Genomic DNA, 22,061 nt, shown 5'->3' with positions numbered 1-22,061 from the left:
CTCAGGGGTGCCCATGGCCTGGGTGACGCTGGCCCGATGCCAGGCACCCACCAAAGCCACTCTGATCCTGCTCCTCCAGCTGCAAGGGAAGAGAAAGTTTAACCAGGAACTCCAGGATCAGATTAAGACAGGACGAGCAAACACACAAAACAGCAAAACGGGCGTCACAGACACAGCCTGGGCACAGCGAGGGAATTTATTACCAATCAAATCATAGCAACAGAAGGAAAAGTGAGAGAAATCTCTCCAACAACTTCCCCCCACCCAATGGGGTTCACCAGGACCACAGATCACCAGGGCTCTGCCCAACGGGGGTCACTGGGGATCATCCAACACCGATCCTCCCATGGGGGATGGAGCTGGAGCAGAGCACGAAGCTCTTCCCACACTCGGGGCACTCACAGGGCTTCCCTTAGTGGTGACTCCGTTGGTGTCGGGTCAAGTTAGAGCTCTGTGAGAAGCTCTTCCCACACTCAGGACACTCGTAGGGCCTCTCCCCAGTGTGGATGCGCCGGTGGACAGTGAGGTTGCCATGTTGCTTGAAGCCCTTCCCGCAGTCAGGGCAGCGGAAGGGCCTCTCCTCTGTGTGAATCCACTCGTGTAGGAGGAGATTGGAGCTTCTCTGAAACCTCTTCCCACACTTGGGACACTCGTAGGGCCTCTCCCCACTGTGGATGCGCTGGTGGTATCTCAGGGAGGACATCCACCCAAAACTCTTCCCACATTCCAAGCAGGTGTAGGGCCGTTCCCCTGTGTGGATCACCTGGTGCTGGATCAGGGTGGAGCTGTTGCTGAAGCTCTTCCTGCATTCCCCACACTCATAGGGCTTTTCCCCAGTGTGGATCATCTGATGCTGGATCAGCCTGCACTTGTAGCTGAAACCCATCCCACATTCCGAGCACTCGTGGGGCTTCTCCCCTCCAGGAGGCTTCTCCACCAGCTCTGAGCTCTGTCTGGATCTCTGGCCACCTTCCCGGCTCAGGGAGGGTCTTTCCTCCTCGCAGCTCCCTGGGCTGGGTTTGCAGCCCCTCCTCATGAGGGATCTATTGGGCTTTTCACCATCCTCCATCCCCCCACGCCTTGGGAATGAAAAATCTTGGTTTGGGGAAAAAACAGGAAGAGAGCTCCATAAACTCCTTGCCCAAGTTCATCTCCAGAATTCAGGAGGACTGGGCATGTCATGTCTGTAAGAACCTCCCAAGCACCAGGATTCAGAACCAAAAACCTCCTGTCTTTGTTTGAAAGATAGGGGTCTGTTAAGAAAGGTTAAGGAACCTCTCTTTACAATGGTGAATGTAAACCCCCTCCCTCCAAGTTATTTTAATTTTGAAATTAAGGGGCTCTCAGGGAAAGATATGGGAATAGAAATTACAGTTCTTTACGAGGAAAAATTAAAATGGAACTACAGAATTACAAAGAACAAACCCAAAACACTGACTGAGTCAGAATACAACCTGACACTCTGTCAGTCAGGGTGTTGGTAGCAGTCCCATTAAATGGTGGCTGCAGTCCTCCTGGAGTGACAGATGTGGTTCAGGTGAAGCAGTGCTCCTGTAGACGGGTGAAGTTTTGCTCCAAAGGTTCAGTGATGATGCAGAAATCCAGTGGAAAAAGGTGCCTTGGTGTTCCAAATCTCAGATTTTATCTAGGTTGGCAAGGCTTGGCTCCTCCCCCTGGCTGGAGCATCTCCCAATGGAATGATGGAATTTTATCAATCATGCAATGGGACTCAATGGCCCATTAACAGAAGATATCTTCCTGGAGGAAGGATGGGTTGTGGAAAAGATAAAGAACACTGCCCCACCTGGTTTTAACAGATGGCCCATTAGCAGAGGATATCTCCCACAGAGATAAGGATCACTGTCCCACAGATGGTGATAGAATTTGTACTTTTGGTCACATCCTGTGACCTAAGACACATCCCCTGCTCGTCAGGGCCACCAACAGCTTGGGGCATCTGCTTTTTTCTACAAATAACACATGGTATCTATGGATAACATCCAGAGGCAGTTTTCATACTGTTGTGCCTTCAACAGGAAGGGCTGAAGATTCTTCCCATGCCCTGTCTCATCCTTTGCTCTTTTGATTTTCATACACCTGGGTGCTGGCTGAATCTCTTCAAAGAACATTTTTAACACTGCTTGTTTTACCCTATGTATCTAGAAGAAAATAATATTATTCAGTTCAGACTTAATTTTTGTGTGGTTGGCCACTCACATTTTGAACAATTAATATTCCATGGTACCTCTTGCCTTTTCCTTACTATCAATCTCCCTGTGTACTGCACAAGAAATATTCAGAGGAAAATACAGTGGCAGCTGAGGCTTCTGGAACTCCCAGAATACTGAGCCTGCAGAGGAGGCAAACAGCCCTGGCAGTGCCTGAGGGGACTTCTCCTCACAGACTCCTCTCAAAGTGTGTCACTTCAGCACGGGAAGGCTTTCAAACCTTTGCCTGTCCTTCCTCCTGTGATAAAATTTAAGGCTCCTCCTGAGAAAATACTGAGCTACAAACAATTCTCCATTCCTCAACAAAGCTACTCAGGTGCTCAACTTAAGAAAGAGCAAAACCAAAGGTGGTCAGAAATTTCCCATCAAGGCCTATTTGCAGAGAAACCCCATCATATGGGAGCAAATATTTATTAGCATCAGTTCACCCAAAAGAAACCCAACTCTGTATTAAGCAGCGTTTTAAATGAACTTGAATTCTTTTTCCGCTCATATCAGCTGGACTGGTTTGCTCCTTTTTTATCCTAGAGAGAATATTAGAACGATTTGCTCTTGACAGGACTCCTTGGGTGGCCCCCAGCCCTGGCTCCTCACCACGCCTTACCTGGGCTGTTAACGCAGCCTGTCAGCACCACCTGACTTTGGCAGCCTGTTCAGGCCTCGGACACGGCTGGTGCCACGGTCCCCTCTGGTGCCACGGTCCCCTCTGGTGCCACGGTCCCCTCTGGCTCCTGGCGTGTCCCTGCTGCTGGAGGAGCCCTGCTCGTGCTGCTGCCTGCGTTCAACAACGCCAGTCCTGCTCCCCAGGCAAAGAGAGACCAAAATCACTGCTTTGGGCAGCTCGTTTGAACGAGTTGAACACTTACTCATCTCTAACACAGACGTCTTAACACCCACACACCAACACCTGGAAGTCACCTCATCTACAGAGGTGAGGAAGCCTGAGAGAACAGAAGGTCGGCGTTCAAGCACATCAGGTTTTTAATTTAGTGGAAGCGCTCACTCGTTCACAAGCCTTACTTGTCTGAGGGGCCTCTCAGAGCCAGCAAACCCTCGGCTTTGCTGTGCCTGGAGGATCACTGAAACACGACGTGTCCTGGGCCCATACCCTCGCTGCTCAAGGCCCCATCCTTCGGCCAGTGGGAGATGCAAAAACATCTGAAGGGAGGATTTCACTGAGCTCTGAGGGGAATTTTTCACAGGTACCTTGCCTACACTGACTGTTCTGTCTTTGTGTGTGCCCCTGCACATATGCTATAGCAAATCTGGGAGAAATACACCTTTCCTAGATGTGGAAGTACTGTGGATATCTAAGTTAGGCCTCTTAGCAAGGTTCAGTTATAGTTATGAACTTACTTAAATGCTTAAGTGTTAAATGTTTTGCTAAGTTTTTAAATCGAAGTCATAAGCTACGTGTTGATTTTCCATTAAATTACTAAGTACAACATGGAAGTTATAGCTATACCTTTGGTTAAATGCTGTTAAGTGTTACTGCTCTGTTGAATTGTTAAGTTATAAGTTAAGTTAGGTATTAGTTCATTGTTGTACCTCTGTTGAATTGCTGGGGCTAAGCTATAAGTTAAGTGACAAATTAAGGAAGCAGTTAAAGTACTGCTTAGCATTGATTAGTTTTTAGGCCATGTTCCTTTTAATCCTTGCCTGCACTCTCTTTTGTCCCATGCACCTGAACACAGCACACACCCACTCACACTCCCCTAGGGAGTTCTCAGTTCATTTCTGTTTTGATTACCTGGATTTTTTTGGTTTTGTTGTTGCTTGCTTTCCCTTGTTGTGCCTCAGCTGTCCTGTAGGCAGTAGAGTGAATCTTGCCAACAAATTTGTGTTTTGTCGCTTAATATTAAATCTGACTTTTGTTCATGCCCTTGTCACCAATTTTTAAGCAATCTTAAATACTCTCATTGATGATGAGTGGATAAATGGATTTCAATGGATTTCAATCTCATTCATGACAGCACCACAATGTCCCGCATCACCGAGGGCCCTGACACACGCCCGTGTCACAAAGGGCCACCCCCGGCACCCAAGAGCAGAGGGACAGCCTGGAAGCGGCCCGGAGCAGCCCCGGCCTCGTGGCCTTGTAGCCCCTGGCGTGGCCAGAGCCCTGGGAGGCTTTGGCCACGGTGGGAGCCGGCAGCCCCAGCCCCGGCCTGCAGAGCCCTGGGGCTGCAGCCCGGGCTGGCCGGGGCAGGAGGAATTGGCCGGGCCGGACGTGCCAGGGCCTTGTGGGCAGTGGCTCCGTGTCCCGCGGGAGGCCGGGGACGAGGGGTGTCCCTCAGGGCTGTGCCCGGGCACCGGGGCTCGTCAGTGCCTCGCTCAGTGACACCCAGGGGCACCGAGCGCAGCCTCGGCGCCTTTGCAGGGCACGGGGAGCTGAGCGGGGCAGGGGCACCACGGAAACACCGAGTGCCTGCCCGGGGCAGAGCCGGGGCAAAGCCGGGCTGGAGAGCCGGGAGAGGCTGCTCAGAGCTGGCCCGGGCACTTGGGCACCTGGGAGACAGAGCCCGGCTCTGGGCTGACACTGAGCCAAATACCTGAGAAATCACAGCCGGCTTTTCTAGACACACTTCATTATTTTGTATTTTCTCAACGTCACTTTTTATCAGGGAATATTTTCAATGCTCATTTTACTTTATTTTTTACCCTATAGAAATAATTCCGTTGTATTTTGTAATGTGCGAAGAGGTATGTGCAGGGAAAGGTCGTGGGAAATGGAATTTTTTATTCAATATCGTTTCAAATCTGAGATGTGACAAGACCAGACTTTGACTCCAGCAGCAGTGTCTGGTTCCAGACTGCTCTGCTTTTCACAGTGACATCTCAGTTTATTCAAATCCAGCAATCAATGCCCTTGAAACATGGAAAAGCTGGGAATGAGTTTAAAGCCCTTGGAGGGTTTGCTGTGTCCGTATATTCCCCATCTCTCCTGGTTTCCGTTCAGCCTCTCCACTCCTGTCCTAGAGCACATTGCTGGATCCAGAGTTCAGTACATGCTTTTATAGATAGATATTTACATGTGATTAGTGCGTACACGATTCTCTTGCAGTGAGTTATTGTGATGGTAATTCCATGATCCTCTGCTTTGTGCCCAAAGAATGGTTATTGTATCTAAACCCCGGCAGCCCGGGAGGGGATGTGTGCGGGGCCAGGGCGGGGAGAGGCTCCTTGTTCATTCCGCGGGCGTTTTGAAGCCTCGCTGCTCGGGTTTTCTGCGGCTCTCTCCGTGCACCGTGGGTTTTTGCTCGGCTCGAAACCCCCCGGTCCAAGCCTGGATAGTCTGACCGGTGGTTTCCCCGGGAAATGGATCTAACGACTTTTATGGAGAGAGACAGTTTTGATCCAATTGTTTGGAAAAAGAATTTTAATGAGGTGAAAACAACAAACAGGAAGGCGTGCACTGTACTGGGAATGAACTGGAAAAAAGCAGGGTCCAGGGTAGGGTAGGGATATTTATACACTGGGGTGCAGGGAGGGATTAAGGCAGGGTCTGAGGGAGAGATCCAATGGGAAAGAGCAGTTAGCAATATTATAATTCCTGCAGCGAAAAGTAAGCAATAGGAACAACGAGATCTGAGAACTTGCTACTAACAGTCTACACAACTGAACAGGGGAAGGTTGGGAGGCTTATACAACCTGGTTACTTTGGGTCTGAGGCCCTATGGGTGCAGGTGTGCAACTGGATGGTACTGAGGCAAGGAATTTGGGACCTTTGACCCAGGACTCAGATCTCTTTCCCTCTGGGAGCGACTTTTAATGAGCGTAAGAGAGATGTTTTTCCACAGAGAGAGAATGCAGGAGCACCCTTGAGGAAGGGATCCAACAGCTGAGAGAAGTGGCAGTGCTGGAGATGCTCTTTGGGAGGGATGGACAGCATGACAATGACCCTGACAAGGCCAGGTGCACAGGGCAGATGTTGTGGAATCTGGCAAGCCTAGAGCCATTTCAATATAGCACCTTCATTGCAACAATTAATGCTGGTAACAGCCGAGAAACAGTGGATTCTGTCACCAACAAGCTTAGGAACTACAAGAGTATGATCAATGGCCTGATGCAGGCTCATGTCTCTGCTGTGATTAAGAGCCTCCAAGAGGAGATGAGGGAAGAGGTGAGGAGGAACAGTTTCCCAAATGGCATTTGTGTAAGTCACAGACCCCAAAGTCAGAACCCAACATCCCCCAGCTAGAGAGAGGGTACACCCCACAAGCTGCCTGTGGTTCTCTCTGCGTGGCCATGGGGAAGACATGAGAAGGTGGGATGGGAAACCCACTTCTGTCCTGGCAGCACGGGTGTGTCAACTCAAGGAGGGAAACACTAACTGAGGGAGCTCCACTAAAGTGAAGGATGCTTCAACCTCCCATGACCGAGCTGTTGGGTATTACAGAAGGGAGGATGATCTGTCAGATCTACTTGATGGAACCTCTGGTATGTATGCCCAGGAAGGAAAAAATAACCAGGGCTAGAGAGGCCTTACCTCTAGCCAGGGAGAGGCACAGGAAAACTGGGTCTTTTGGATGGTGTGGATCTGATGACCTGGAACATCAGAGCCACAGAAATATAGAGTGTTAGTTGATCCTGGTTCAAAATGTACCCTAATGCCATTGGGATATGTAGGGACAGATCCTGTTTCCATTGCTGGGGTGATGGGAGGATTGCAGGAATTGACTCTGCTGGAGGCTGAGGTGAGCCTGACTGGGAAGGAATGGCAGAAACACCCAGTTATAACCTACCACTTCCCCAGTGGGCGTTGCCCATGGCATCTCTGCTGCAGCTCTTGCAGCTGTGTCCAGTCCATGGCTCTGAGCCCCTTCTCTTTCTTCTCTGGAAAATCACATTCCTGTATCTCCATCTCCTTCTTCTTTTTGTAAGAATCTTCTATTTACAAGGGTCCCCAGCAGGTTCTTCTATTTACAAGGTCTGGACCTCCACAGCTCTCGACTGCTGGCAGCTCTTCCCAGTCACCTTCCCCCACTGGGGTTCCAACTCCACCACTATCCCCACAGCCGGGCTATTGCCTATCACATCGGGGTCACCACTCATTGCAGTTGAGACAGAAGTGATGACAAAAAACTCCATGTTCCTGCAACAAAAACCAACTTTTATTGAGGGCTGTTCTCCCTATGCAGCCTTTGAAGTCTGCAGGGTTAGCTCTGCTTGGCTAAATTAGTTGCCACCTGGCTAACTGGCCAATGGCTGCCCATGTCCCAGATGGCCTAGACCTGCTCCCCAACAGCCCAGACTGCTCAAGTTATATCATTACAGTAGTTACAGAATTATTTACATTATAAAATTACAATTGGGATTAGTTATAACTGTAAGGCCTCCAGGCCAGCTGTTAGCTACTACAGGTTTAGTGCTGGCCAAATCTTCCACTAGAATTATTTACTCATTTCCTGCTGTGAGATAGGATTAGGAGGAAGGCAAAGCCGGCTCAAACCTTAAAGGGTATAATAAAAGAACTTTATTAACAGAACTAAAAGAATTATAAGAATCAGAATAAAACCTTCAGAACACTTCTCCTCCCCCCCACACCTTCTTTTCTTTCCCACTGACAACGTACAGGAACAATTCAGCCAGTTTACCATCTCTAAAATATTTTTTTTCCAGTTCACTTAGGGAGAGGAGTCTCTCTTGTCATGCTATGGAGACTTCTCCACGAGAGACAATTCTCTCGTGGCTTCAAAGTCACAGTGCATCAGCTGCCCAGGAGAATGGAAATCTCATCACTGTGTAAAAGTCCCTCCCCTCGACCTACAGCTTTCCCCACAATTGTTTTTGAGGGCTCAATCTTTGGCTAATGGGGTACACTTTTAAGGATGAGCTGTTCAGAAGCAAAGGTTCTCTTCATCTGTCTCTGAGATCATCTTCATCTCTGGGAACAGAGATTCTCTTCTTCTTCCCTGGGGTAAAGGGTCTTCATCACTCTCATCTCTCTCTGTTCAAGCTACTTCAATATCTGCTTGTTCAGCATGGATGCTTTTGCTCATGTCTACAGTTTGAACACTTCATCCTCCACGTGCTTTTCAAAAAGTTACAGGGAAATAGAGTCTGACATATCAACTTTATCTTTCCCATAGACTTACAAGAGGATTTCAGCCCAAGAGTGAGGCATCTCCTCAATCCCTCCCATCTGGGACCTGAATTCTACTTCTCTAACCTTGGGGTCCACATGTTGTTCCTCCAGATGTCTTCACTCTGTCCTGTTCTCTCACTCGAGAGAGAATTGAAGGTCTCCAAGTCTCATCTGTACAGTGAAAGAGATGATATCTTGTTCCAAGGCCTGCAGATAATCATATGATCCCTGCTGGTGGTGGCCAGAGCTGTTTACAGTGGAGAATTCTGAAGGGCTGTGCCAGAATTTTTAAGGGGCCCAGCCAGGACAGTGTGGCTGCTCTGGCTGCACAGCTTTTTCAGTGATTTAACAGGTTGTCAGTTCTCAAAACTAATCACTGATTAGATTCTGTCAGACATGGAGGAAGCTCTTAGCAGCTTCTGTCAAAAAAAGTCATTTCTGCGGTGACTTCTTCCCTCCTCACAAAATGTCAAATGTGCAAAACCAGCACAGAGGGTCCCCCCTTTCTGTTGTGAGGTCTCATGTTGTCACTCTTGGCTCCATGCGACCCTGAAAAGTCAAAATGGATGCCTCATTCCAGGAGCCCCCACAATGTCATAATGATCTCTGGACACCATAAGGCCCTGAGGCATCACAATGGCCCCTTGGTTCCAAAAATCCCCGCAGAACCATAGGGGCCTCTGGATTCCACAAGACTCCAAAGTGTCACAGAGTCACTTTCTTTCCCCAAATCTCAAAAGTGTCACAATTCTTGGATTCAAGAGACCCCACAGTGTCACAGTGTCCCCTCAGTTCCATGAAGTTGCGGAGAATGACAAGGTCTTGTGAGATCACAATGGATCCTTGGTTCCATGAGGCCCTGCAGAATCACAGGGGCCTCTGGATTCCACAGGACACTGGAGTGTCACCATGGCCCTACGGTTCCATGGGACCCCTGAGTGTCACAATGGCCCCACAGTCCCATATGTCCCCTCAATGTCACAATGGCCCCATGGTTCCATGCATCCCTTAAAGTGTCACAGTGGCCCCAGGGATCCATGAGTCCCCTCAATGTCACAATTGTCTCATTGTTCCATGTGCCCCCTCTGTGTCACAATGGCCCCAGAGTTTCCTGCGTCCCCCCAATGTCACAATGTTCCCACAGTTCTATGTGTCTCCTCAATGTCACAATGGCCCCAGGGTTCCGTGAATCCCCTCAGCATTACAGTGTCCCCACAGTTCCATGTGTCCTCTCAGTGTCACCATGGTCCCATGGCTCCAAGAGACCCTGCCATGTCACAATGGCCCAACGGTTCCATGTTTCCCCTCATGTCACAATGGTCCCAGGCTTTCATGTGTCCCCACAGTGACACAATATCCACACAGTTCCACATGTCCCCTCAGTGTCACAATGGCCCCACGCTTCCAGGAGGCTCTGCAGTGGCACAGTGGCCTCAGTGTTCCATGTCCCCTCATGTCACAATGGCATCAGGGCTCCATATGTCCCCTCAATGTCACAATGGCCCCAAAGTGTCATGTGTGCCCTCAGTGTCACAATGGCCCCAGGGTTCCATTTGTCCCCTCAGTGTCACAATGGCCCCACAGTTCCATCTGTCCCCTCATTGTCACAGACAAGCAGCACTGGAGTGGGAGCAGCACCACTGGAGGGGTTGCAGCTGCACTGGAACAGGAGCAGTGGCTGTGGAACAACAGGGGAGAAGCTGTGGAACACAAGTCCTGTGAGGAGCAGCTGAGGGAGCTGGGAATGTTTATCCTGGGGAAGAGGAGGCTCAGGGGAGACCTCATCACTCTCTACAACTCCCTGACAGGAGGGTGCAGCCTGGTGGGGGTTGAGCTCTTCTCTTAGGGAACAGGGACAGGACAAGAGGACACAGCCTTAACTGCACCAAAGGAAGGTTTATCCTGAACATTAGAAAAAATTTATTCACAGAGTGATTGGGCATTGGAATGGGCTGCCCAGGGAAGTGATGGAGTCACTTGTAAATGGGGTAACTGCACCACCTAATTAGTGCCTTGTCTTCATTTTCTTTTGTTTTTAGTCAAAGACAGCATTAAAAACACAAAGGAGGTGAATTTTCTCGAGTTTGGTCTTGGTAGTTTAATAAATCTTAATTAAAGTACAGAGAGTTCTGCAACAAGTCTAGCCACCAGCTAAAAGCCAGCAAAATGGAGGCGTACAGAGCTAGTTACAAGGTTTTTTAAAGTTAAAAAGTTCAATAAAGAACTAACACCTGTATTATTTATGCTTTTCATTAAATAACCAACCTCCTGTGACCCACTGTGCAGCATTAACTGTCCAACCAGAAACTACTACCTGAAACCATGAAGAAGAAGGATGAAGAAGACAGAGACAACACTTAAAATCTTCCATCTTTGTTCCATACTTCTTACTATATTCTAAAAATCTCAAATTCCAAACCCTTCACCATGTGAAACACCACACTTTAATCCCAATAACAAACTCGTGACTCCAACTCTATTATTCAAATTTGGAAGCCTTCTCCAAGGCCTCAAGTCAAAAGCAGTGTTCTCCTGAGGGTCAGTATCAGAAAGCACAGAAAGTTCAAAAGTCCCAGGTCTCTGGGATCCAACAGTCACCATCCCTGGAAGTGTTTAAGGAAAGACTGGATGTGGCACTCAGTGCCATGGGCTGGTGACAAGGTGGTGTTGGGTCATTGGTTGGACTGGATGATCTCAAAGGTCTTTTCCAACCCCAATTGTGTGATTCCGTGATTCAATGGAGCATCAATGGCAAATGGGTGGATAAAGAGTGGAACAGGCCTGGCAGCTGTTCTGGGAGCAGTGCTGGAGATGCCGAAGGGAACGGCGGCGGAGCGGGAATGGAGCGGCGCCGGAGATGCCGAAGCTGCGGGACACAGAGCGGCTCCGAGCGCTGTGTCCTGCAGGAGCCAGCCCTGCACACCAGAGCCGAGCCCGTCAGGCTGACCCAGAGCAGGGGGCAGAGGCAGGAATTGCTGCTGGGCCATGGGAGGTGCGGATCGAGTGCATTTAATGGTGACTTGGGGGTTTGAGTCTTGTCACTGCAGCCACATTCTGTGGTGCCAGGACCCTTCCAGTTCATCTGAAGTCATGAACTCAGGACAAACTGAGAAAAAAAGGAATCAAACGGCCTTCTCTACTGCAGGGAAACACATCTTGGTTTAATGATTTCTGATATAGGAGCCAAACTGGGTTAGCTATTGGTCTGTGGTTTGTTCTAATGCAGGAAAAAATTCCTAAGTACTGACATTTGGCATTAAAAATTAGCAACGTGCCTCATCATCTGGATATTGCACACAGAGTACAGAGCTATTTGTGGTTGTTAATATTAGGTTTCGTCTTCTTTTTTCTCCTCTACCAGAGTTAGAATTAAAAGCTCAAGAGACGGTATGTTGTGTTTGGACTGAAATGTTTATTAATTCTTGTCTAAATTACAGCGAGTTCTACAGCACGTCTAGCTAACAAGCTAAAAATGGTGATGTATCAGTCATTACAAGGTCTTTCAAGGCCTAACTGTCCAATTAAGAACAAACATCTAAATTATTTTTACTTTTAACCCAATAACCAATCACCTGTGACCTGCAATGCGGAATTTCCTATCCAATTAAACAAGATCCCACCTAGACCCATGAAAAAGAAGGTGAAGAAGAAAGAAACCTCCTCCCTAAAACCTCCCTCTTGCCTTCTACATATGACTATATTCTAAAACCCTAAATTCCAAAATTTCCACCATGTGATATTACACACTTCTATTCAAACTACACACCAGTGATCCCAGTTCTATCATTCAATTTTGGAATCCTTCTCCACAGCCTCAGGTCAAAACTGTATTTTCTTGTGGGTCAGTATCTGTCAGCACAGAAAGTCTAAAACTCTCGGTGTCCAGGGTTCCAACAGTTATGATCAAGAAAACAACTGGAATTATTTTCTCTCCGGGTTTCACTCTCTCTCTAGGTTTTAGCCTCCACCACTCCCTGCAGGTCTGCTTTCCATAATCTGCTCCTCGGGAGTTGGGATGTGACAAATGAGCAGTGGAAAGAGGGAGGATAATGGATAATGGACCATTCCTACTGCATATTCTGCATTAGCAGCCTCTGGATTTCCAGTGTTTAGAAATTACCTGACCAAATCCTACATTTCTCGCTTTTGCCCTGGCTGAAATCCTTCCTTTGGCCTTGTTTATGAACCAACCTTCAGAAACACCTCATTGCAGACGTTTTTCTGTTGGGTTTGATAAGAGATGACAAGAAAATCAGCACGAGGGGGAGGGATGAGGGAGAGGGAAGAAACAATTCCTTCCTTCTGTCTTCCTTGTGGAAAGTCTCCTCTAGAGGTTGTGCTGCAGCTGGAGACTTGGCCAGAGGGAAGTGATTGAGCTGAGGCAGCAGAGGCATCTCCTCCCTGGTTTGTAGCCCTGGGGCTGGGAGGGGACACAGGTGCCCCCCTTGCACCCCACAACCCCCTGGAATGGGGGATTCTCCCTGCCTCTGCCAGGTGCTCCTTATCCATGCCTGGCCTGGGTGCTCCTGGTCTGAGCTCCCTCCCATGGTCATTCCTGATGGTGGGGAGTGGGAGGGAGGAGTTCAGTGCCAATCTGGGAGGTGCCAGCAGGGTCAGAGATGTGGGGAGGTGACAGTGACAGAGTGACAGGATGTGCAGATGGACACAGGGACAAGACAACACCTCTGGGGGAAACCTCTTGGAGATTTGGGCGGTTTTTGTTTGTAAAATACACACGGACACAGAGCAAAGCTTTGCTCAAAGGGTTTATTGATTATTCAGGGGAAATGGCCCAGGGCTCAAAGGGGTCAGGGGGTTCCTCCAGGGATGATCATCTCCTCATGCCACCAGAGGGGATCAGAACAATGGTGTCCCCACAGCTTGCAGTCCTAAAAATCAAAACCCAGAAGGTGACCTCTGGTGCCCACTGGGAAATGAGAGGGGCCCTGTCCCCACCCCTCTCCCTGCAGGCACGGCTCACCTAGACACCCAGAGAGGCAGCCAGGCGCTTCTGCCGCAGAACAGCCTCCAGCTTCTCAACAAGAGGGGGCTGGGGACAAACACAGCATTAGAGACACACTGGGGACACTGGGCTGCACTGGGAGGTGGGGAAAAGAACAGGGGTCATTGGGGAAGGGGCCTGTGGGGGGAAATGGGGGGCAGGAGCTGCTGTGCTCCTGCCCAGAAGCCCTGGGGTCCTGCAAGAGGCACAGCTGGGGCAGGGGCTGCGTCCTGGGTCACCCAGGGGGGTGCTGGGGGAACAGGGATGGGAATGCAATGGGGGCCTGGGAAAGGGGCGCTCTGGGGGGGATCTGTGGAGCAGGGGAGTTGTCTGGGATGTCAGTAGGGGTTCACTGGGCTGTGCTGGGACAAACTGGGATGGTCTGGGGTGTGGTGGCCATGCAAGGGGAGGGTCTGATACTGCCAGAACTCGTGGTACCCACCAGAGGCGTCTCCAGGATCGCGACATCGTCTACATCAATCTGCAGAGAGACCAGGAGACCTCGCTGGGCACTGGGATGGACCCGGTGCCAGCAAAGGATGGGGGGACACAACTGTCCCCAAATTCCCAGAGGGAATGCCCTCCAATCCCAGCACCCCACTCACCTCCCGCAGATCATCTTGGGTTCCTTCCAGGAGCGCCTGGGAATCAAGAACAAAAGTTTAACCTGGATTAGATCCAGTGGGGCTGTGGGGGGACAGGGAGCAGGGTGGAGGTGATGGGGTGGGAATTCAGGGCCTCCAAGGAGATCTGTTTGAGGTGGGGGGAGACCCAAAGACACTGAACTGGGGTCAATGGAGGGATCAAGGGACTGGGCTGGGTCTGGGGAAGGGGCTCGGTGTGAGGTACAGGGGAGGAGAAAGGAATTGCAGGGTAGGGACATGGGAATGCAAGGGAGGGGCTGGGTGGGGACAGAAGAACGAGGATGGGTGGGGACAAAAGCGACAGGACCGAGTGAGGATTTGGGAAGGGTGGGGGGTGACTCGGGGAACTGTTGAAGGGGACCCCGCTGCAGTGAGCAGGAAGAAAGGCAAAGGATTCACGGGAGGAGACATGGAAGGAAAGGCCTCGGGAATGGTCAGTGGGAGGCGTTTGGGGACCCTGGAGAGGACACAGAGGAGGAAGCAGGGACGGAATTCCTGAAGAAACCGAAAGGGTGGGATGGGAGGGGACAAAGGGCAGGGTGTGGGGACAGCGTTTGTCTGGTGCCTCACCTTGGCCTGTGCCGGGGGGCACAGCAGGATGGAGAAGAGCAGGGCCACGCTGAGCACAGCCACCTTCATCTTCCTCTCGCACTGGGCAGCGCTGGCTGAGGCTGCAGCAGGGCAGGAGCACCTTTATCCCTGCCGGGACTCCTCCCTGCGCCCTCCCTGACAGCCCCCAGGCCAAAGCCCGGCTTGGCACAGCCCCCAGCCCTGGCCACAAGCCCAGCCCTGGCACAGAGTCCATCCCGGCTGTGGCACGGATCCAGCCCCGCTCCCCGCATCCCTGCAGCTTCCTGCACGGGGCAGCTGCCCCTGGAGGGGACCGGGCACCCGGGGGGCCGAGGGGGGCAGGCAGGGATCCAAAGGCAGCTGGGGACCCTGTGGAGACACCCCCACTCCAACACAATCCATCCTCCAACAGCCCCCAGCCCCACACCCCCCATCTCCCGGTACCCCTCCCCTCCAAGGGTTTTTCCTTCCAGACACCCCAGAGCTGACCCCAGCCACTCACCCAGTGGGTCTGAGCAGAATTGCCACTGTTCATCCTCCTGCCCCACGGAGAAACAGGAGATGGACTGACCCCCTCTTCTTGGGACAACGAGACTCCGGAATATTGGAAAATTGGGATATGATAGGACAGAGGTGTCATGAACCTGGGAAATAGCCAGGTGATTTGAATCTCCAGGCACTGGAGACACTGGAGAGAACTGGGAAATGATCACCTCAAGACAAGGCTGAAGCTTGAGGAATTGCTCAGGTGTGGCACTTCCCACATCCACACCACCCATTATTTCCACAGCTCTGGGCTGTCCCACGGGGAAAGCTCTGGGAGAAAACAGGCAGCGGGGGAATCACAGCCATGGACAGCTCTCAGGAACCACTTCTCAGGGGATTTTCACTTCTTGGATGCCCAAGATGTCTGAATGTCTTCCTGGTGCTTCAGGCCCTGGGTAAACAGGGCTTATCAGAGATTCTGACAGGACCAACATCCCTCCCCTGACTGGGCACCTCTGTTTGTCCAATTAGATCCCAATGGCTGCTCTAGGAGAAGTGCCAACTTCCCCATATTCCTTGGGATGGGCACATCCTGCTCAGGGCCAGTGCTGGCTTGGGCAAAGGCCAGGGCATTGCAGAGACCCTGTATGGGGACAAGGGCCTTGGGGAGCTGTGGGCAAGTCCCAGGCAGGGACAGAGCTGGAGTGGGAGCTTTGTTGGGGATGGGGTCGCTGGCCCCGGCTGCCTGCTCTGCTCCCTGATGGATTTCTACCCTGCCGACATCCAGCTGAGCTGGTTCCAGGACCAGCAGGAGCTCTCGGGACACGTGGTGGCCACCGACCTGGTCCCCAACAGAGACTGGATTTCTACCAGCTCCTGGTGCTGCTGGAAACCCCCCCCGGCACGGGGTCAGCTCCAGCTCCAGGTGGAGCACGTCAGCCTGGAGCACCCCCTGAGCCGGCACTGGGGCACGGCCCGGACCCCACAGCGGGGGGGAGTGAGGGAGGTATTGGGGGGACTGGTAGGGGAATTGAGGTGTGCTGGGAGTAACTGGGAGAGAGTTTAAGATAGCCTGGTTTAAACTGGGAGTAAGGCTGGGGGTTCTAGAATGGCTGAGGAGTCTGAAGGATGTTGGGGAGGGTGGGATGGGGTTCCGGGGGTCCTGGTGGGCACTGGGAGGGAGTCTGGGGATGCTGGGTGTAACTGGGAGGGATTTGAGTGAGCCTGGAGGGGATGGAAGATCAGGAATGGAAAAGCAGGGGTTGGAATGAGGTTGGTCGTGCTGGAAAGAGACTGGGAGGAGATTTTAAGGGGTCCTACGTGGGCTGGAGGCAATTGGGAGGGTGCTTAGAGGGGTTTCGGGTATCTGTGACAGGTCTGGGGGGGTTCTGACCCTTGTGAACCCCCAGAGATGTTGCCAGACACCGTCGACACCAAGGTGCTGATTGGGATTGGGGACTCCGTGGTGGGCTTCATCTTCCTGGCACTGGAGTTCGGCTTCTACCTGTGCAAGAAGGTGAGAGGGGGTCCTAACGAGTCGTGGGCCCCCTCCTCCAGAGCCTGTGTGCTCCCCCTGGGGAACCCTGGCTCAGTGTTACCCCCTTTTCTCTGCCCACAAAGCTCCTGTCCCAGCAGCCGCTGCAGACCCTGCTGTCACCATCCGCTATTAATGCAGAGTGGGGGTCGTGATGGTTCTTTTGATCTCAAAGGTGCAAACAGGCAAAATGCAGGGGACAAAATCAGTTTATTCAACAGCAGAAAATCAGTTTATTCAACAACAGCAATGCATTTCATCAAATGCCAACAATTCAGTTACGGTAAAGGGGAGAGGTATAGGAAACAAAGTATAGGGAAAGGGGAAGGAAAGGAAGGGATGGGAGAATAGCTACCAACAGATGAGACGGGCGTCCTCACGGGTCATCCGATAGACGAGTCTTCGTCCGTGGGGAGATCTCAGGGGTCTTCTCCAGGGGGTCTTCATCAGTGGAGAGATCTCAAAGGGTCTTTCCCAGAGGGTCGCTCTTTTATAGTCCTTCTCCAAAGCGAGTGGCCTCTGGCCAAGAGGTGGGAAGTTTTATGGACCATTGTGTGGTGCTGCAGGAGACAAGTACGGACAAGCAGTCCTCAGTTGGTACAACACAGTCTCTGGTTGGTGCCACAACAGCACAGTCCAGTGAACACAATACACCAGCACACAGTCATGAGCATCCACCTGGCCCGGCCAGTAAACCATTGTTGGGAGTCAGCCTGGGTGGGGTCCTCGAGGTCTCCTTGCGACGGTCGGGAGGCAAAATCGAGGGGAATTTCGGACCGACCCTTACACCTGCCCAGGTGGGGAACACTGGGTGCTGTGAGTCTGCCCGGCAACCGGTGAGTCATCACAGCTGCTCTCTCTCATTGGCTGAATCTTCTTCATCGCATTCTCTGATTGGCTGAGGACAGCCCCGGGAGTTGAGAGAAGGAACAGGAGAGATCCCGCCCCGAGCACCGGCAGGGGAACAACAGAGCCAGCCTGGGCACAGCGAGGGAATTTATTATAACCAAATCACAGCAGCACAAGGAGAAGGGAAAGAAATCTCTCCAACCCCTTTCCCCTATCCAACAGGGATCACCAGAGCTCTGCCCAACGGGGGTCACTGGGGATCATCCAACACCGATCCTCCCATGGGGGATGGAGCTGGAGCAGAGCACGAAGCTCTTCCCACACTCGGGGCACTCACAGGGCTTCCCTTAGTGGTGACTCCGTTGGTGTTGGGTCAAGGTTGAGCTCCTGGAGAAGCTTTTCCCACACTCAGGACACTCGTAGGGCCTCTCCCCAGTGTGGATGCGCCGGTGGACAGTGAGGGTGGAGTTCTGCTTGAATCCCTTCCCGCAGTCAGGGCAGGAGAATGGCCTCTCCTCTGTGTGAATCCGCTCATGTACGAGGAGATTAAAGGTGGTCTGAAACCTCTTCCCACACTTGGGACACTTGTAGGGCCTCTCCCCAGTGTGGATGCGCCGGTGGAGAGTGAGGGTGGAGTTGCGGTTGAATCTCTTTCCGCAGTCGGGGCAGCGGAAGGGCCTCTCATCTGTGTGAATCCGCTCATGTCTGACGAGAGTGGAGCTTCTCTGAAACCTCTTCCCACACTTGAGACACTCGTAGGGCCTCTCCCCAGTGTGGGTGCGCCGGTGGTTTATCAGGCTGGAGCTCCACCCAAAGCTCTTCCCACATTCCAAGCAGCTGTAGGGCCCTTCCCCTGTGTGGATCACCTGGTGCCGGATCAGGCTGGAGCTGTAGTTGAAACTCTTCCCACATTGCCCACACTGGTAGGGCTTTTCCCCAGTGTGGATCACCTGGTGCCGGATCAGGCTGGAGCTGTCGGTGAAGCTCTTCCCACATTCCCCACACTCGTAGGGCCCTTCCTCTGTGTGGATCATCTGGTGCCGGATCAGGCAGAAGCTGTCTCTGAATCCCTTCCCACATTCCCCACACTCGTAAGGCTTTTCCCCAGTGTGGATCATCTGGTGCTGGCGCAGGTTGGAGCTGTTCCTGAAGCTCTTCCCACAATCCCCACACTCATAGGGCTTTTCCCCAGTGTGGACTCTCTGGTGCCGGATCAGGCTGGAGCTGTTGATGAATCCCTTCCCACATTCCCCACACTCATAGGGCTTTTCGCCAGTGTGGATCCTCTGGTGCTGGATCAGCTGGGAGCTGTACCTGAAACCCTTCCCACATTCAGAGCACTCGTGAGGCTTCTCCCCTCCAGGAGGCTTCTCCACCAGCTCTGAGCTCTGCCTGGATCTCCGGCCGCCTTCCTGGCTCAGGGAGGGTCTTTCCTCCTCACAGCTCCCTGGGCTGGGTTTGCAGCCCCTCCTCAAGAGGGATCTCCGGGGCTTTTCCTCCTCCATCTGCCAATGCCTTGGGAATGACAAATCCTGGTTTGGGGAAAAAACAAGAGAAGAGTGTGTTGGGCTGGGTGTTCCTCCTTGTCCAAGTGCAACTCAGGAACTCATTGGGCATCTTGTGTCTGTAAGAACCTCCAAAACACCAAGATTCAAACCAAAAATCCTCCAAACATCATGACGCAGATCAAAACCCCCACAAACACCAAGATTTAGCCAAAACCCTCTCCAAAATAGAAAGATTCAACTGCTGCAAAAAACCAAAGCACCAACATTTAGCCAAATAAAGCTCAGAAATACCAAGATTAACCCATGTGAAAATCATGGATCCCCCTCTCCGGTCACCTGCTGCATGCGATGGGGACAACGCTCCTGAGGCCTGGGGAGAGGCTGCAGATACAGGGAGGGGGGAACCCTGTGCTCCTCCCTGTTTCTTCTCTTCCTACTCCTGTGTCCCTACTCTTCCTCCTATTATTCCTCTTTCTCCTGCACAATCCCACCTGCTCCTCCCACGTGCATCCATGGCTGCTTTAGGAATACAATGGGACCTTCACAAGCCCTTGCACCCCCAGAGCTCAGGTCAGGTTGAAAGAACAAACAGGAAATAAAGAAACACCTTTGGAAGCTGGTGATAGAAGCCAAGATGCCATGGCTACGGCTTTTGCCATTGGCTTTGGCCAGAAAAAGTGCCAGATCCAGGGCAGATATTCCATTATCTCCCTTGGAATTGGTGTGTGAAATTTTTTACCCTGGTAATTCTCCATCTAGTGGAGAATAATCCTACTTTTGTGTTGTCAGTTAGGTTTGGGCCAAGGATGTGACAAGCAATTTTTACTCCTTGGAGAAGAAGTAGGAAAATCTTGATTGCATTGGAAATTTTTGTGTATATTTTTGAATGGCTCTTAATGATGGCAACATTTCCATATGGGTTTTTCCATGTTCATGTTTAGGGTGGATTTTGCAATACCAGAAAAGCTTTAAAGGTGATGCTTCAATGCATAAACATTTAAGAAATATTGTTAAAAAGGAAAAAAAAATGGCAAAAAATAATGCAGATTGTGGGGGGTGCACTTGTGGATCACCCAATGACTGCTCTGGAATAGAAGCATTGGATCCAGGCACAGCCAGGAGAGGAGCTTTAGAAATGCAAATTAACACTGATAGGGGAAATTGTGCACCATGTACCAGGGTCTTGTTCCCTGGGAGAGGAATTTCGCTGATTTCCTCTGCCCCTCACCCCAAGCTCTGCCTGCTTGCACAGATGGAATTTGCACAACTAAAGGCAGAGCCCATAGTGAGGATATCTGACTGCAACAGAAATTGGTTAAGCCGCAAAGAGAAACAGCAAAGGAAAACGTTGTGAAAACTTCATGAAAAATGTGGGAGGGGGGAATAATCCCTCTCCCCAGTCCAACATATGCTGTCACTGTTCAGAGAAATCAGTTGGGAATCCAAGTATTTGATGATTATTTAGAGAAAAGTGGTCAATTGATGCAGCCCTGGCTGGAGGGAGCACCCAAAAATGGGAAAAAGATGAACGGCCACCAGAACAAATCCTACAACACCACGGACCAGCCCCTGCAAGCCCTAATGATTTCGTACCAGGAGACAAAAAAAATCCATCCATAATTTGAGTGGCATAATTAGGTTAAAAACTGTCCTCGAAATAATAACTAAACAGACAGCTCCAGCTCCTGACTTTACTGCCCACCAATCCAAGGAAATGAAGAATGAGACATGTCACCATGGGATAGAATCAGATTATCTATTAAAAGAAGGAGAGGAGTTTGTGGAAAATTAAATGATTGAAACTGCTATTTGCAAACAGATGATAACCAAAAAGTGGTGAAACAGATAACAAAGGAAAGAAGAAAACAGCTCATATTCCAATCCAAATGTAGAAAGGATGGGAACGGGACACGTTTTCGTGGTTCCCTGGCAGACCATGGGTTAAACGAATGCTGTTCCTCCTCTGATGTGCTGCAGCAACTCTCATCTTTTTACCATGCACTGAGTGCAGCTCATTCAGCAGGTGAGCAAGGGGACGCAGGTGGCAGCCAGGCCTCCTGATCCAGAAACGGCTACAAAAGGACAGGGAATGAGGTCACTCAGAATAATCCCAAAATCAAAGAGGATCCAGGAAACGAGACTAAGTCAATGGTAATAAAGTTAGTAAAGATAATTATTGAGAAAATGAGAAGAGGGTTTGAACAGAGTAAGATGAATGTGCCTGGAGACAGGGCCAGGAATTTGTACAAAAGGAAGTAACAAGACAAACCATCATTTTCAGAAAATTAATTGGCACGGACAACTGCTCAGCCAAGATCCTTCTCAATTCCTGAACTTCGAGAAGGAGAAACACTTAACAGAGCCGGGAATATCGGATGTTATACAAAAGGAGGGGTGCATATTAACGAGGGCATGAAGTAGGCGGATCGCGAAGTCTGAACCCTCCAAGTACCTCAGGCAGTGGGGAAAGGGAGAGGGAGATCCGGCCGGGAAAATGAGGATAAAAAGGCGGCTGCGTTTTAGAGACCGCATGGCAAATGCCGCATGGCCTCTCCCCTTGTTCATGAATAAAGTGACTTTTACAGGACTCCTCTGTCTCTTTTGTGCACACAAACCTCTCGCCACGTGAATTATCCCGTAGAGCCCCAGAGACAAGGGCAGCTACCTCTGTGCTACCCACAGCAACCGGGACGAGCCAGCGCTGCTCCGGCACCGGCTCCTGCCGAGGCTGCAGGTGGGTCTGGGCTCCATCCCGGACTCACCCCCAGCTCCCAGCGCCCTCAGCTCCCGCTCACCCCGAGCTCCCGGCGGTTCAGGGCAGCAGCGGTTCCTTGGCCTCCTGCCCGCTCCTCAAGCGAGGTTTCCGAGAAATGGCGGAGCTCGGGCAAAGGGAGCAGAGTCCGTGCCGCGTGCAGAGCCCGCCCCTCGCGGCGATTGGCTGGTTCCGCTGTCACTCCTCGAATTCGCGCGCTGATTGGGCACAGCCGGGGAGAGCCCGGCCCCGGGGCCGCCGCCACCAGGAGACAAAGAGCGAGCGAGGGGGACGGGGCTTGTATGACTTGGAGCAAAGGATAAATCCATCTCAAACAAAAGATGTTCTTAACAAGCAAAAAGGTTTTCACAGACAAACAAGAAAGCTGGCGTGGCAAGTA

General features: G+C 51.2%; 1 protein-coding gene across 1 annotated transcript in view; it reads right to left on the bottom strand.

Annotated features, from left to right (window-relative positions):
- Window positions 1-21,783, bottom strand: part of LOC148218045 (uncharacterized) — a 93,963-nt gene extending 72,180 nt beyond the window's left edge. Inside the window, exons 1-3 of the mRNA XM_088158039.1 lie at window positions 21,705-21,783; window positions 17,754-18,933; window positions 420-921 (exon numbers count right to left, since the gene is read on the bottom strand). Coding sequence (XP_088014165.1) covers window positions 420-921; window positions 17,754-18,906 — 1,655 coding nt within the window. The 5' untranslated portion in view covers window positions 18,907-18,933; window positions 21,705-21,783. The remainder of the gene's footprint in view (window positions 1-419; window positions 922-17,753; window positions 18,934-21,704) is intronic.
- Between the last annotated feature and the right edge of the window lie 278 nt (window positions 21,784-22,061).

Source organism: Sturnus vulgaris, unplaced genomic scaffold (genome assembly GCF_052056855.1).
Source record: "Sturnus vulgaris isolate bStuVul1 unplaced genomic scaffold, bStuVul1.hap1 Scaffold_195, whole genome shotgun sequence".
Taxonomy (NCBI): Eukaryota; Metazoa; Chordata; class Aves; order Passeriformes; family Sturnidae; genus Sturnus; species Sturnus vulgaris.
Note: the sequence above shows the minus strand (reverse complement) of the source record. Positions and strands in the feature narration are given on the sequence as shown.